The sequence below is a fragment of the Girardinichthys multiradiatus genome, chromosome 22, assembly GCF_021462225.1.
Source record: "Girardinichthys multiradiatus isolate DD_20200921_A chromosome 22, DD_fGirMul_XY1, whole genome shotgun sequence".
Classification (NCBI taxonomy): Eukaryota; Metazoa; Chordata; class Actinopteri; order Cyprinodontiformes; family Goodeidae; genus Girardinichthys; species Girardinichthys multiradiatus.
The window spans coordinates 39673346-39691487 of NC_061814.1; the positions used below are offsets into that span (position 1 = coordinate 39673346).

Consider the following 18142-nt stretch of genomic DNA (forward strand, 5'->3'; position numbering starts at 1 on the left):
GTGGTGAAAAAGGCTTAGAGCATTTTAATTTTCTTGCTCCATTCTCCAAACTCTCATCTCTTTTTTGCCACATCCCTAACTGTGTTCTGTTTCTGTAAGCTGGCAAAGCCTTTAAACAAAGTTAGATCAGTTGCACCATCCAAATATGTTTAATGAATATTAAAGTGAGCAGGAAAGGAGAAATGTGTACATTGCATGCAAAAGAGCAGTCACTCACTGCTAGTGCTCAACGTGATCATAATTTATATTCAGACTTGGTATTCAGTGTGCACACCTCGTGTCGTTTAGCTGAACTGATAAGAAACTGCTCAGTATCCTCTGGTGTAGCCTCACTAAGATGCTGTTCTCCCAAACAACCTTGATGGTTCAATCGAACTTTTAAGCCCATTTTCCTATTCTTGCACTGTTGAGCTTTAATGATGCATTCAGGTCTTGCAGGGAAGCATCTTCAGAGTTACCCTTGGTGTGACATTGATAATGTTGGGAGTGTCAGGAGTGTGAGATTGTCTTGAACATATTTTCTTTGAGTGAAATGAATTTTGTCGACATGTCCTACATTTTTCCCAGAAAACCTGCTTGTAAGGCAGTGTTTAAGTTCAGAAAAGTCAAAGACATAATTTTATTCACCCATGTCACCCCTTCAGGTCGGGTTCGTGTTGCACTACTCGTCTCTGTCGACGATGCTGTGGCTCGGGGTGACAGCCAGGAACATTTATAAGCAGGTGACCAAGAAGTCCCCACAGAGTCTGGACGGTGACCCACCTTCACCTCCTAAACAGCCGCTGTTGAGGTAAGCAGTGATGTCCTTCTTAGCCTTGACTTCTTTGAGGAGAAAAAGAACTTAAACAGTTGTGTTCGTCTTTGTGAAAGAGACCAGTTCTTTTCATCTTTCTTCCACAGTCTTTGCCGCTTGCAGTGTATAGGTCTGCGAAGGTTAAACACTGGTTCAATGCACAACTTTTCTATTTCATCTTTCACTGTAGTGACTTGACATGGTGACCTGGGTTGCCATTCCAAAGCAATTTATCTTCCTAGTCTCATTTATTTGGTACAAACATGGGTAAATGTGTCATTGACATCAGTTGAAACACAGATACAATATCCATCTATTATTTCAAATGAGCATTTTATCCTATTCAAAATCATGGGATGCTGTGCTGCTGCCTATTTCCAGCAGTGTATAAGTGACAGGCACAGTACACCCTAATCAAGGCAACAAACCACCGGCCATGTTCTTACTCACACATCAGCCCCACACAATACAATTTCATTATAGACTGCTTCTGCACTTCATTGCAGTCATGCAACACATACAGGCACCCACACACACACACACACACACACACACACACACACACACACACACACATGCACACACACACACACTTACGAGATAGATGCATTTGTGCTGCATCAATATTAGGGAAACATGCAATGTTCTTCTAATATCAATCCCCTTCTAAAACATTTTCTGCTACATTAAACAAGAAGTTTTACAAAATATACTACTGCCATAACAGGCCTGGAATCATATGGCCTTTCCCACCCTTTGTAAAGCAAATCTGATGCTACAAGGCAACCAGACCCACCGTACTTTCTGTTTAGGGTACGGGAAAAAAAAGAAAAATCGGCATGCTTTTGGACTGTTGGAAGAAATTTGAGAAATTCTGGTCAAAGACACACACTTTGATATTGTAATAAGAGTGATTGTTGGTAAGAAATTCTTCTGCTGAATCTCAATACCAGTTTATAAATAATTGCACTGGATCAGTGGTTCCAGGAGATGGGTTTGGGATCCTAATGTAGGTTGAGAAATACTAAATAATACTAAAATAATCTCAAGATATAAAATTAAATCTAAAGATTGTTGCACAATGGATAATAATTGTAAAATGGTTGAAAAGTCTCCTCCTGTGTAATTTTGTGGGTCAGTAGCTGAAAGGTTTGTGAATCACTGACGTAAAGCAACGTACTGAAAAGGGGAACTTGTATAGTTACATTTGCTTTAAGTTTCCCGTTTGAACACATTTTAAATAACTGTCTCCAAACTAAACTCAAATTACAAACTAACATTGTTCTTGACATGTCATGTGAAACAATAATTTATGTTTGGAGAGACGTTTGATGTATTTAAAGAAAGCATTTAATCCTGTTTGTACCTGTTCTGCAGGCAGTGATGATGCAGACAGTAATCGGTGAAAACACAAATTTTTACCTCAGCCTGAGAGGTTATGAGGTGTGCGATCTTTGTTTTGCTAACCTAATTATGCTTGAGTTTATGCTCATAAGCTGACAACCAGACAATGTTGTTCAGGATTTTCTGCAAGAAAACAGGAGTAATGATTATTTTTGGTCAATTGTTACTTTCACATATGAACTTTCCCATGGTTGCAATACTTGCCCCTTCTGTTTGTTATTGTTGAATCATGAGTATTGACATTAACTGAGTCAAGTGAGACCTACAGTGATTTATTCATTATTATACATGTCTTGCAGTAAGGCCTGGGTGTGGCTGATGAAATTGAAGTCAGCTTTAAACAAATACGGTTGAAAAAACGACATTATCATTTAAAAACTGCATTTATATTTACTCATGTTACCTCTGTCTGATATTAAAATTTGTTTGATGATCTGAAGCATACAAATGGGAGAAAAACATCAAGAAATGCACAATGAGGCACTGATGCAGGCAGTCTGACACCACAACTTGCCAAACTTTCTAATGAAATTTGAGCTGACATGTCTTATTTTTTCATCAAACAAACCAATTGCCAAAAATCTTAAATTCACAGTTAGTTTTCGAGCCTGTGGAATGATTTATTAATTTGAGATATTTTTAAATGCTTGGTCAGGCACACAGGCGTCCACCTTTTATCTAATTTTATCTGCAGGTGTTTTATCTGAATGTCTTGGAGAGCTCTCTCAAGATGACAGTTAAATGATACACATATGAGAGGATGCCAGGTGTTTGATGTCAGAGGTTTGAATTGGACTGGATTCAACTTTTTTTTATGAAGATATTTTAACAACTTGCATCTCTGGAAGCCCTGGTTCTGTTTGTAGAACAGATTTGCAAATGTAATAGACAAACATATTTGTTTATAACATAACAGGTATACTCAACAGTTTCTCTTTGCTTCCTTTATACATGACGGTACATGGGCAGATGTTTGTGGTCTGAGTTTGGTATTAAGGCTTCTCATGCATGTGCCTTTCTTTATTTATTCCCCTTCTCTTTCTTAGGTGTTTCCTAACTATTGTTTTGTTTAGATTGTAGCAATGGCTTTAGCAGGGTGAGTTATTGCATTGTTTATCTGCAGAGTCATTCACAGATAGTTTGCAATCTTTCAAAGCCCCTGGCTTTTGTAACTCTATTTTGACATAGCTGTCAAGTTTCACTATTTATACCACTTTGGTCTCATTGTGAAGACCTTCCACTTTGTTCCTGTTCTGGTCTCAGGTTGGTGATTGTTTAGTTCATGTAAAAATTCAGCTAATTTTCAACATAGATTAGAATTCAGCAAAATTTAATCGGTCACTTGAAGCTTGTTTAGTTGGGTAACCGTTAGTAGAGCTGACATTCAAGACACTAACTACAATTTATGTGACACTCACAGTCTTCAAAATAAAGCTTAAAAATTAACTAAATAAGCCCTAAATGCCACAAAGTACTAGGTTTATCAAAATAATCAATATTTCAATATAATCAATACAATCAATATAATCAATTTCTTCCTGCAATAACAGAGACACTCAGCCCCTCCCTTTGCTGCAGCTGCTTACCTGACCAAAGCAATGAGCTGCTGCTGGAAATTTTAAACTATCGGAAGATGGCGAGTACATCCAGAAAGAAAAAACATAGGCGAAGCTCTTTAGCTGACTGGGCAAACACAAAGCATTGTTCAGAGGTACTTTCTTTATGAGGCAGTTGGACAGGAAAAAATGAAATGCTGAAAGATGCCACAGGCTAGCTGCACTAATGTTACATAGCTACCAGGACTGATATTTGAGAGCTACTTAAAATGGTAAAGCTCCCATACCTGCAACAGTGTAGAAGTAAACCTCCTGGGCAGCATAAGCTAACACTATCTGTTTAAATATTAGCTAAATGGAAACAGCCCAATGATGGTGTCCTGTTGGTCTTTACTTCCCTGTCGAGATGCACTTCTACGTTGTTCTACTGTGGTATGAATTTATGCAGGAAAATGTTATTTAGAGAGTCTGCACTGATTACATTTCATAGCAGCTTTGTCTATTTGTGGTCTATTTGGGGTCACAGACTCATTCATGCTCATGCAGCAGATTTCTTCAAGTTGTCCAAAATATCTGTGGCAGTTTTTCTTATCTGGTGTTCCAGTAATAGAGGCCAGAGTCAAAGGCATGAGAATGAGAGATATTTACCCAAAGCTATGTCTCTTTACACTCAAATAGAAGGCAGATACGCTACACATGGAGTGTGATAGAGGTACTTAAAGCAACTAAGAAACATAAAAAATCATCAAGACTAGTGGCTCTAAAAAAAACTAAGAAAAAGATTATACACCTATCACAATGTCAGCTCTTTGATCCAGAACCTTATCACATTAAATAAGTTTCATTCAGCTTGTATGAGAACAACCGAAGTGGACGGCGAATAATAAGAGATGCATAAAAAGGTGTTTGGAATTTGGCCCTATTAGACGGCACAAGTAAAGATTCAATTAAAATAATGTTTGACAAGTTACAGTGTAAAAGGAGAACAAACACAGTATTATAACAGAAGGAAGTGTACAAAATAACTTCAAAACATCTGAGAATAAAAAACTACAACAAGAAAATTTCCTCGCAAACTATGTTTCCTACTTGAATCCCAAACATTTTAGTTACAGTTGTTAAAGACACAAAACACAATTTATTCAATTACAAACAACTTAATGTTGGAGTCTCTAAAGACTGCCTGAACCTTTCTCCAGAAATGTTCCACCCTGGTTCCTCTATGCCAACAAGTGTCTCACAAAGTTTGGATGATATTTAGAAAATGAGATGATGATTCTTGCACCTAAATGTCAACATAGTTTAGTCAAACTGTTCCTACTGTTGAGTTAGTAATTACATTAATAGATGTTAATTTTCCAGAAGGACAAATGCTCTTCTGTTCCGTACTACACATTTGATGTCATACGATCCAGTGATTCTACATATGTTTCATGTAAACTCTACACTACTACAGTATACATGCAAAGGTCAAACAATACAGCACGACTTCATGATAACATATAAGGGTGGCATAAAGTTGCATGATGTTACAGCAGCAGGACATTTCCAAATTGGCTCTACCTTTCAGCAACTTTAGGAACACAGTTTTATTATTAAAGCAATACATTTTATTTTCCTCCCGTTCCAACCATTTATAGTCTGTAATGATGTATTTTTAAGACATAATTATGTGAGTTTTTGGTTTTCTTCATTTTATTTGACAGCCCTTTGGATGTGCTTGCAGGTTTTAAATGTACTTATAAAAATAAATTTACACTGACATAAGTTGATATACTGATAAAATCATTCAGACAAATGAAAAGTCTAATTAAAGATTGAATTTGACTTGAAAGAAAATTAAAAAATGGAACTAAATCTTAATGTCTATACAACACTATACAGTGTGAGCCATATTAGAGTATATTTCTAAAGGTATGTGAAATGTAACATCTAGTGTGGTTTCAGTTATTGCCAAAGCAAAAAGCAACACTAAAAATGTTTTATCATCAAATATCTGCAGCATAGTTTGAAATTAAAGATCAAAGGAGAAGATAAAGATTAGGAGACCCGATGTACTCTGTGCTGGGAAAGTACTGCACCTTTGCCCTGCAAATTCCCACCACTCAAATATTCTGGGGTGTTTTGAATTTAGAGTCCTACACCTGTGCTCTCAAGTAAAGAAAATGTATTTCTTCTTTTGCAAAAATTGTCAGAGATTGTTGAACTTCATGCAAAGGCATCAAGAGGCTTTTATTTTCAATTTTAGCCCAATTCTCTGCTTACCCCTTTGTAATTTCTTACTACCAAACACCAGTATCTACAAAAATCCATACAGGGAAAGTATCTGGACCATTCTTAAACCCCTACCCTTCTGAGGGATCCATTTTTGAAGAGTCTTTAAAGATAGACTCAAACAGATAAGTTTCCCCATGACCTACAAGCGTTGGTTTCCTTGAGAAGTAAATTCCCAGACCCCTGCATGAATGGGGGTTTTAATGGTAAACATTCTAGAGGCTCCCCCATCCTGTTCTGTTTGCAAATGAGATAATTTGTCTGGGGGGCAGGCAGAGAGATTGTGGGCTGCAGCAGTCAAGTTGATCCACAGTGATTGACTGTAATGCCTGCCGTCAGACCAACTCATGCAGTGAGACTTAGCAGCTGGAGACAAATCTATTTTTCCCTCCTCTTTTAACAATTGTCTCATCCCTCCTCATCCACTTGTTTTCCTGTTCTTTCTGTCTGACAGTCTTTGATCACATATCCAACCCTGGATCACAATAACTGTTGTCAGAAATTGGCCCCTCTGTGGTAGACCAAATACCATGAATTGTATTGTTAATGTATTAACTGTCTGGCATATAATCCGATGTGCGGATCATTCCTCAATAGATGCAGGAGTTTCACTTCCTCTTGCTGTAAAAAGGTTCCATCATCAGTTAAATGTCCCAACATAGATTTTTGTCTGTACATTTCAGTACTTATCATTTTAAACAAACAGACACATTTATAGCTTTGATGTATGGAAATACAACAATATCTTGTTTAGATAGTGCACAGGACATAAATGTTGAAATCTACTTTTTGGCTACAGCAGGAAAAAGTGGTGAAATGTCCTAACAAAAAAATCTTACAGGTTAAAATATTAATAAAATAAATTGCTGAACTATAACGGTCTGTAAGGCTTTAAAGAAGACCCCGAGTGGACCTAGGAATGAAAAATTCAAATGTTATATTTCAAATATATTCTTGAATAAAGGTGAAAAGAGTAAACAGATTTTCTTTATAATACTATAGTGTAAAATGAGGTTGATCTTGTGCTTTTGTTCGTGGAAAAAATATGTGTTTAGTCACTGGGGAAACCTTTTCTGATACTATGACCTCTGTGTATCATTTAGGAAATTTAAATATGAGTGAACAAAAATTACATGTGGGATTCTTTCAAGACTCCATTCTGGGGCCAATTTTGTTCAACATCCACTTGCTTCCCGTAGCTCAGATTATAAAATATTACAACATCTCTTATCATCCATATATTAATGATACACAACTTCATATTTGTATTACCAGATGATGGCAGTTCTTTACAGTCAGTGAGTTGACGTGACCATATTATCAATCAGTGGATAAGTCAAAATTCCCTCAAATTTAAAGCAGAAGAGACAGAAGTCTTTAGTTTTGGACAAACGAGCCCACAGCCTGTTAAATGTGATGTGGAGCCAATCAAACAGTGAGGTGAGGTAAACACAGAGGGGAATCACTCTAATGTGTGATCTCGAGAGGATTTGTGAGATTTCCCATCTGACATCAGAATGTCTGAGTGAAATCTGTTGTGTGTGGTGTGTTGTGCTTGCCGTGTGGCTGTACACAACTCACTGAAGGACCAAACCTGGTATATCTATCATTTTTTAGCATCATGTGGGGGGTCTCTCAGATTTTGAAAATCAACCACAATTTTAAAATCTTGCAGGGTGAAGCATAAGGAGAGAGGTTGTGGTTATTCTCCTTGGAATTAAAAAAAAGACTTTGAGAGTCTTTCCTGTAACTTAAAGTTTAATATTCATAATTAATCTTAAAGCAACAATCACAGTGCCATTATTGGGAATAACAGGACAGGTTATAATTAGATCAATCCAAATGGACAAAATGGTAGATTAAGTTTGGGAACAACCGCATTGAAGCAGGTTGTGTTCACACTGTTCCCTGTACACTTGTGGACACTTGTTACTTGTTGCAATATTGTTAACAGGGTGCATTGTTCTTCTGTCAGTTTAGCAACAATACACTGCAAAGAAAGTGTTTGACTAGACATGACAAAGTCATATTTTGCAAAACTGACAATTGTTATTGCGATCCTCATGCTAGTTTTTGGTGAGAATAACTGAGGTTTGGGGCTCCGTGTCTATTTGAGCTTAAATCATTTTGTATTGCAGTTTTGTTGCTTCTTACTTTCATTCTGTACCCATTTTCAAACCATGTCATACACATGTAGTTTTTTTTCAACATTTTTCCACAGTTTTCATGTTTTTTTATGAATTATGTACGTCCTATTTTGATCTTTTTTTACACCCTATTTCTGTCTGTAGTAATTCTGATTTTCATTTGTCCCTGTTGACTCTTAGTAAACTAGGAAATCTGATCAAACCAAAATAATTCTGTGAATATTCTTTGAAGGGGATTTGTTGTAGTCTATTGCCACCACCGGCATCTGTTCAGGGATGCATAAAACACTCATAGTCGCTTTACATCTTTAAACCTTTGCTGAATATGTTTAGGTGTGGTCTACAAGCAAAGAAAACAAAGTGCTCGATTCAAATACAGAATTCAAAAATCACTCTCAGACAATGAACAGAAAATGTTTCATAAGGCAACTAGGGGCCACTCGACGACCACAAGTTACTCATGACTTTGTGGTATCGACTGAGGTTAACGTTATAGTCTCATTCAGGAGCAAATGTGAAGAAATACCAACTTATACAACAGCAGGTGCTGATGGAACTTACTTGGTTTTCATAAACTAACACCCATCACTCATTTTAGACCAACGTTAAATAACTTTCACCCGTTTCTGCACTATTATCCATACAAAAAAATATATAGAACGTGAACATCATTGCTTATGATGTTGTCACATGAGCCAATCAGATAAGGTGATAGTCAAACTGCAGATTTGTCTTAAAGTGGTGTTGTGGATTTTTTTATCAAAGTGGGAGAGAAATCAACTCATTAACAAGAGAAAGACCGGACTTTGTCTTCATAAATTTATTCAAAGGCATATCAGCATTTGAAGACTCTGTCATTGAGTTTAGTCAGTGAAGCAGAGCCACGAACAGAAGTCACAAACAGTATTTATACCAGAATGAGGGTGTTTTCTCAACTTGAAAGAGTTTAGAAATATGGCCCCTAGGCCCCACCCGGGGTCTAGGGGCCATATTATGAGAGCACTCATCTATCATCCCTTTAGACACAACACTTCATAAAACTCATGATAATGAATTTAGAGCCCATCTGCTCTTAAGTAACCAAAACACAGAGGTCAGAGAGGAGAGGTAACGAAAAGTTCAGAGCACTAAAAACATTTTCCACAATACTCCTTTCTTCTGATTACAAGATAATCACAAATAAAAGAAAATTCTACAAAACCATTACCCAAAATTAATCAAAGTAAAACCAACAAAAAATAATATACAACACTTTAAAAGAATAAATCTCCAAATCTCTATTTATACCACTAGAATGCTGAACACCAGTATTAACTCCCCAAACAGTTTAGAGTTATTACATCATTATAGCATCTTAAGCAATATAAAATCCATCGTTATCCATACCGTCTGTTATCTCAAATACAGAATCACCATAGTCATTACAAACAGAAATTAAGTCTACAGCTATATCAACTTTTAGCATGGAAACATTAATCAGTCTCATTACCATTCCTTTAACCATTGGAATAATGCAACATGAAAAAACATCAAAATAAAAAATAAAAATAAAAGAATTACTCCAATCGTTATTAACCAGGATGTTCAACCACCAGTAATGAACCAGGACCAAAGATTCCAAGAGTCATCAGCAACTCCTCTAATGTATCATGGACACTTATCATGTTGTTAGACACATCAGGAATAAATTGCAACATTGTTCCCCAATTAAATGACAAACACCACTCCTCTCAATCCAAAACCATTCTATTTTGCAAACTCATAGCTCTTATAGCCTGCTGCTCCTTGGTCAGAACAGTGAAACCTTCCTCAGTTAAAGCAGTAAGATTTTCTAACTCAACTGACAACTCATTAGTCCTCAGCAGCACCATAACTAGAAATAATTGTACCCAAAATCCCTTTCCAATATGGAATCCTAGCTCTCTTTTGCCGTTTGAGCATTGTCTTCCTTTCTAATAATGGGGTGATTGAATCATCAGTAGTGACTGTAGGTAGTGCATAAGCTAAATAACATACTCCAGACCAATTAGCAGGCAGATACAAATATGATCTATTTCCACACATCCAAACCATGTTCTTAGGACACGAGTACCCATCTCTACTAGGAAGAGTAACAAGAACCCTGGTCAATTTACCTGCCTGGCCATTCAATTTACTTCCATTCGGTGCGGCTGTCAGATTAAGAGTTAACACAAAGGCCCTGGGACCGAAGGTATAAGGATCAGTTCTGATAGGACATGGCTCAAATTTATGTCTGTTGGTTAAAGCACACGAAACAGGTATAATAGTTTTGCAACCCTCTGTCTTTCCAAAGAAATAAGGTGTGTTTTCTTCCTGAGCTGTACAAAAATGTGGATCCCTTATTGAATTTCTATTACCCCGAAATCTATAAAGAGTTCCTGTATTAGCACATATTAAATTAGTCTCACTAGAAAATCTACTAACATTTCTGCTTTGCCTTAGGGTATAATTCCTCACCCAAGGAAAAATGACCTCCACCAGCCGGTTATCTGGAAAGAAAGTAGCTAGAGTATAAGCAGTATCAATAGGAACAGGTACCAAAAATGCTTGATCATTAATAGCATGTGGAATCAAACAACAAACATAGCAACTATCATTTCTTATTTTTCTCACAGTTTGATGCATCAGCTGGTACTGAAAGCAAACAGTTTTCTTTTTTTTTTTTTTTTTTTTTTTCAAAGAAAACAAATCATAAGCAAAATTTTAAAATCCTGCTGCCTCTCCTGAGTGGCCTCTGCGCTTCAAGCTGCCCTGTTACCACGCTGGTACAAGTGGGCGGTCAATGGAAGCCCCTCTAGGCAGGGGGTTCAGAACCAGGATGCTGCTCAGGTGGTGTTCCCATGAACACCTTGCAGTGTAGCATAGACCCAGGTAACATGCTCTGCTACCTTGACAGCGGTGTGGGTGACTAGTAGGATCTGATATGGTCCATTCCAGCATCTGGACTTCAAGTGTGTTCTCCTGGAACCAAGGAGTGGAGTTTGGAAGTGGCTGTTTCCAGTAATGCAGCATTCACAGTCTATGAAACTAGAGAAAGCACAGTGGACAGGTTTTGACAGTAAAACAACATCCTCTCTTCACACAAAGATGTGGAAGGCAGAGATCTTAGCAATATCCCCATGCCTAAATTAGGAGACCTGTCAAACAGCACTTCAAAAGTCTCAATCGTAAGTGAAAACAATAAGCAGAGCCTTCACAAATTTGGCTAATTTTTAATTTCAAAGTCCCATTCTCAAGCCTAGGTGCTTAATTACATGAACTTCTGTCATGATGTAGGGTTGTTTGGTTTTTGGTTTCGGGGTTTTTCCTTATGTTTTTCAATGTTCAAGTTTTGAATCATGTTTCTGTTTATTTTCCTGGTCATGATTTTGTTTTGTCGTCTTGTTCATGTTTTGTCAAGTTTGGTTTTCGGATCTGGTTATGCTTTTGCTTCATGTTTTTCTAGTTTGTGTTCAAGTGTCTCTGTTTTGCTCCAGTCACGTTTTGTTCTGTTAATTAAGTTTATTCAGTTCACCTGCTTCAAGTTAATCTGTCTCCTTACTCTACCTGGTTTTCACGCCATATATTCACACCTGTTCTGTTAGTCTTCGCGGAAACATCTTTCACTCTCATGTCTAGCTCTCTAACCAAGTCTTGTCTTTTTGATCATGCCATGCCTGTCTTGCCTGCCCGTTTGTTTTGTTCCTGCCTCCTGTAGTGAGTGAGTTTTTGTTATTAAATCTTTTTCACTTACCATCACGCTGCCTGCTCATCTGCATTCTGGGTCCATTTCCAAGTAAACCGTGACAGAATGTTTCCGCCAAACATGGACCTCGCGGACAGTAGGCAGGAGAGCGCCAGGGATCGCTGGGTTAAGCAGCAGATGAAGGAGGCGATGAGACTTCTGCCGACTGATTTGGAGGTTCTGCCATCTCCTCTGCTGCTGGAACAGATGGAGCGTGAGGCGGCCCAGCGCCAGAGAGTTCGGGAGGGCTGTTCTGTCCCTCCACCTCAGCTCCGACGTTCCCCACCGGCTTCCGTACTGGCAACAAAGCCGTCATCTTCCTCCCGCCGCAAGAACCTCCGTCATGCAGGGATTCCCAGCCGGTCGCCTGGCGAGGAGGTGGTTTCCCTGCCAGCTGACGTGAGGGCTGCAGCAAGTAAGCCGGCATCTTCGTCTGCCACAGCACTGTCTGCCAGGCTCGCTGCAGCAAGTGAGCCCGCATCTTCGCCTGCCATAGCACTGTCTCCCGGGCTCGCTGCACCTCCGCCCATGCCGTCTGCACTCGCTCCAGCCCGGTGTTCTGGGGCAACACCTGCCGAGCTGGAGCAGCACTTGACGTTCACTGCAAGCCAAATAAAGATCTTCAGGACGACTGGTCTCCTGTATTCCTCTCCTGAGCTGATGGAGAGGATAAGGCAGATCGAGATGGAGTACTCGATCTGCCTTATCGATCGGCACTGCTGCAGAGCAGCCCATGTCAAGTCTCCAGGGCGCTGCTGCAGAGCAGCCCACGTAAAGCCTCCAGGGAGCTGCTGCTGCTGCAGAGCAGCCCACGTCAGGGCCACAGCCACACACACCACAGCCTGACTCCAGGCCAGACACACCACAGCCTCAGCCTGACCCTAAGTCAGCCTCAACCCCCTCCACACGGCGCAGAAGACGTCGTAAGAGGGACACCCCGGCTCAAGTCATTGGGGGCCCCGGCGACGCCTCTGCTCACACCACTGAGGGTCTCGGTGACACCTCAGCCCCTGCTCACGCCACTGAGGGTCCGGCTGACGCCTCAGCCTCTGCTCACGTCACTGAGCGCACAGCCGATTCCTCAGCTCCTGCTCACGTCACTGAGGGTCCGGTCGACGCCTCAGCTCTTGCACACGTCACTGAGGGTCCGGTCGACGCCTCAGTTCCTGCTCACGTCAAGGAGGGTCCGGTCGACGTCTCAGCTCCTGTTCACGTCACGGAGGATCCCGTCGACACCTCAACTCCTGTTCCTAGTCAGCAGGAGTTTAAGGAACGTTTTGTCCTCGTTCTGGCTTTTGAACCCAGAGCTGAGGGTTCGCCAGGCTCTGCTTCAGCCTCTGAGGGTTCGCCAGGCTCTGCTTCAGCCTCTGAGGGTTCGCCAGGCTCTGCTTCAGCCTCTGAGGGTTTGCCAGGCTCTGCTTCAGCCTCTGAGGGTTCGCCAGGCTCTGCTTCAGCCTCTGAGGGTTCGCCAGGCTCTGCTTCAGCCTCTGAGGGTTTGCCAGGCTCTGCTTCAGCCTCTGAGGGTTCGCCAGGCTCCACGCCTCTGGAGTTCCACAGAGTGTCTGGGAAGTCCTCTACTCTGCTCAGTCACCCTCCATGTCTTGGTGCAGGCCTGGTCGCCGGCCTGAACTCTGTGCCTGCTCAGGACGACCTCCTGGTCGCCCGCCTGAACTCTGTTTTTGCTCCGGCCTGTTTCTCTTCTGCCCGCATAAGATGTGCTTTCAATATAAATCCACTGTATCGCTCTTCTGGCTCTGGCAAACAGCATGGATCGTTGTCCGTCTCAGTGGGTTTGGGGCCAGACTTCTTCTGAGTTTCGTTCTGGTGGAAACTCACACTGTCATTTGCAGCAGGCAGGCAGACCTTCTCTCTTTCAGGCCATGATGAAGAAGCGTCTCTGGTGGAGTAGCCATGGGAAGGCCAGACTCAAAAATGCAGATGTTGCACTCAAATCCCATATGTGTGTGTGTGTGTGTGTGTGTGTGTGTGTGTGTGTGTGTGTGTGTGTGTGTGTGTGTGTGCGTGTGTGTGTAAGAGACAGAAGAAAAGGTTTAGTATAGGTTCAGATTTTGCACACAGAAATTATCAGTCAGTCAGTTGTCCACATGCCTGTCACTTCCTTCGAATTCTACTTTCTGTCTTCCACATTCTTCCTTCCACAACATGCATTATACTCCTTTCTAAAACAACTTTCTTTTCCCATCTCTAATGTCCCTTTTCACTTTTACGTTCTTTTCCGACTGATCTCTGTATTTAAGACAAATGAAACTTCCTGCAGGAAAACAAAAATTGTCTCATCTTCCCAAATTAAAGCACATTTAACACAATCATCCCCACCTTTTTCTTCATTATTTTATAAATCACAGAGTCTGGAGAAGGACCCACCTCTGATGCCTTTGAGGTTCCGGAACCCATTTTTTACCTGTTCAGCGGCACGTCTACTGTCTGGCTCTCGCCTTTATAAGGTGTAGAAATTGCAAAAACCACCCGCAAAACCCTTTGTTTTGCTTTATCTTATTGTTACCAATAAGAACCTCCCTGTATTCCTTACAGGGTGACCTGGCCCTCTGTCGATGTCCTCCCTCTCCCAACTCCGGAACCTAATTAATTAGTTAGGAGATGATGGTTAATGTGTAATAAAAAATAATATATATTATCATTCAGAGCAACTTCTCACCCAGATATATTTGCAGATCTATAGTCCGGATCAGATCGGCCAGAAGCCGCAGGGAAGCACTAGGACTCCCCTCTGTTAAATGGAGGTGGACTGAGGACAACTTAGTCTCCAGGCGTCCGTATCCCGTAATATAGGAAAATGCTTTGAATTATTAGCTCTGTCTCGCACAAATTGATGTATAGTAGAAAACATCTCAGGGTACACCTCTCTCTTTTGTACCTGAAATAGGAAACAATATAGACAAATAGACAAGACCCAAACTACAAATACACAAAATGTTGAAGGGAAACATTGACCAGCCACTGGTTCTGAGTGAATTCGCTAACCAGAGATTAGTAGAAACTATGGGTTTTGAGACAAACTTTACCACATGCACCCTATTACTGTCTGTAATAATTTCAATTCAATTTCAATTCAGTTTATTTATATAGCGCCAATTCACAACACATGTTGTCTCAAGGCACTTCACAAAGTCAGGTGCATACATTCCAATTAATAACTAACCATTGAACAGTGCAGTCAGATTCAGTTATTTATTCAAATTGAATAAAAAGATTTTCTGTCTAAGGAAACCCAGCAGATTGCATCGAGTCAGAGACTTGTAGCATTCCCTCCTCCTGGATGAGCATGTAGAGACAGTGGACAGTCACTGGCGTTGACTTTGTAGCAATCCCTCATACTGAGCATGCATGTAGCGACAGTGGAGAGGAAAAACTCCCTTTTAACAGGAAGAAACCTCCAGCAGAACCAGGCTCATTGTGAGCGGCCATCTGCCACGACCGACTGGGGGTTTGAGAGAACAGAGCAGAGACACAAAGAGAACAAAGAAGCACTGATCCAGGAGTACTTTCTATGGGAAGGAAAAATAAATGTTAATGGATGTAGCTCCTTTAGTCGTTTCACCTAGAAAGAAAGAACAGATAAACTCTGAGCCAGTTTTCAAGGTTAGAGTCTGAAAAAGAGCACATATATTAGTTACAGTAAAAGCTCAGTCAATCGCCATGTCTAGGAGAGAGAAAGGGTTAAACACTGAAAGACAGGGCCATGTGGATCATCAGTAGAGGGTGAGCATTAAGTTGTTGCCAGCAGAAGCTTGGATGATGCCCCTCTCCAGAAAGGTGTCACAGTTAGACGCAAAGTCAAGCCAGGTATAGCTTCTAGGAAGAGAAAAGAGAGAGAACATAAAGTTAGAAGCTGAAATAACAGGAAATAATGCATAATTGGAGAGTAGTGTGAGAATGTAGTGAAAAGAGTGAAAGTGGTCATTATGTCCTCCAGCAGCCTAAGCCTATAGCAGCATAACTACAGAGATAGCTCAGGATAAACTAAGCCACTCTAACTATAAGCTTTATTAAAAAGGAAAGTTTTAAGTCTAGCCTTAAAAGTAGACAGGGTGTCTGCCTCACGGACTAAAACTGGGAGCTGGTTCCACAGGAGAGGAGCCTGATAACTAAAGGATCTGCCTCAAATTCTACTTCTAGAGACTCTAGGAACCACCAATAAACCTGCAGTCTGAGAACAAAGTGCTCTGTTAGGAACATATAGGACAATCAGATCTCTGATGTATGATGGAACTAGATCATTAAGGGCTTTATATGTGAGGAGGATAATTTTAAAATGTATTCTGGATTTAACAGGGAGCCAATGAAGGGAAGCTAAAATAGAAATATGATCTCTCTTTTTAATTGTCATCAGAACTCTTGAGTTCTTGAGTAATAGAAACCACAACACCAATCAAGATGTTTTTATTAGTTGTTCTCCATCCATCTTGTGTTGCCTGGACTCTGATTACATAGAACTTTGAATGTTAGTTGAAGAGATTCTAAACAGAGAAAATACAATTAGTTTATGAGAATCTGTAACCTAGCTCTGCTTTTTAACCTTTACACACCTCTCCGTGTCTGTGTCTGTGACCTCTCCAATAAGCATGCACAGATTTTAATTTTATTTTTGGCCCACTTGAACCACAAGGTATTACCTAGACATATACAGCTTTCATTACAGCTTCAAATAAAGAGATAATACACTAGTTTGTCAACTGTCTATTCAGAAAAGAAGGAGAAAACAACTCGAAAAGAAGGAATAAATATATTTCTCACTTGTAATTGTTTGAACAGATAAACATGGCATGTCAGCTCATGTTTTATATTAAACATTATTTAGTCTTCAAAGATATTTATACATTTTTAGAGAGCATGAATACAAGAAAGTCATGGATTCCTGATTTATCCATACGTAAAATGTTGTGTGCTGGAGTTGGTTTTGACTGTTACTTGTCCCCAGCTGTTCTATGTAAGTACTGGATGAGGTCCAAAGATAGGACAAGGCCCTGTCACAAAGCAGAGGATGGTACATGGGCCGAGGAACAAGGATGAGAGTGGAATGTGTGTAGATGCTGTCTAAAAGCCACTTCAGGGTCTATTTATATCAGATGATTGCTGCCTCTAAGTTCAGTTAAAAGCAAAGCTTTTTTTTTTTTTCTTACTGGATTTGCCAAAATAAAAGTATGCAGAGTAGTGTGTGTTTAGATGTTCATGCAAAAAAGTTCTGCATCTGGCAAGACATTTAAAATGATACAGCTTTGTGAATAAAACCAAAGAAGCAAGTTGACTGGATTGGTCACACGTGCTGAATATTTTTCTCACATCTGCTTTATGCATCTTCCAAGCTCGCATTCCTTGAGCGATGTAAGGGAATGAGGGTTTGAGAGCACATGCCTCTTCACCATCCACACGTTCCCCTCATTTATTCCTATCTGCATGGCAGTTGTATAAATGGCTTTCTGTTGGAAGAGTGTCCCCTGGGGGAACCATTGCGTTCAGAAGCAGTGACAGGCCGCTAATACCAACAGCTTCACCTCTCTTCTTCACACCCTCAACCCCTCACTGACCAGCTCAGACAAACATCTTGATTGTAATTGAATTTTTGGGCTTCAGTATGATAAGGGAAATATTGTCAGAGAGAGAGAGAGAGAGACAGCAGAAAGAAGCGGAAGGGAGCAAACCAGGGATAAAGATGGATTGGTTGAAAGGTTAGGGTATGGTGGCAGAGGCTTTGATTAAACAAGATGCAGGAGGAACTAGCAGAGTGTTCTGTGGGAAGTGGATGACAGTGCAGAGAAAGAGGTCTCACTTCCTGTGATGCACTTAAACAGGTGATGCTGAGCTGCTTTGCTTTTTTTTCATGCTTCATTTGTTGTCGAGGCCTTTCTATCATTGTTTCTTTATCTTATCACAAAATAAATAATGTAGAAGCACTAACTAGTTTATATAGATGCATTTCAATAAGAATATCATCAGAGACTGTTTACACTCAGTTAAAAAAAAATAAACTAAGCTATTACATGGATTCAATACGTACAGATCGATATATTTCAGGTGTTTTTTGTGTTAAATTTGAGGATGATTGACAGCTATCGAAACTCAGCTACTCATGAATTAAAAAAAGTTTGATACAGAAAAGCTTGCTGAAAAGTATATGCATGTACTGTACAGTACAGGTCCTTATATTAGCATATTGTGATAAAGTTCATTATTTTCCATAATG

The 18142-nt window shown here is 40.1% G+C and overlaps 1 protein-coding gene across 1 annotated transcript in view; it reads left to right on the forward strand.

Moving 5' to 3' along the window:
* LOC124858850 (adhesion G protein-coupled receptor A3) overlaps nucleotides 1–18142 on the forward strand; it is a 317892-nt gene that overhangs the window by 286890 nt on the left and 12860 nt on the right. The window contains exon 17 of the mRNA XM_047351126.1: nucleotides 645–790. Coding sequence (XP_047207082.1) covers nucleotides 645–790 — 146 coding nt within the window. The remainder of the gene's footprint in view (nucleotides 1–644; nucleotides 791–18142) is intronic.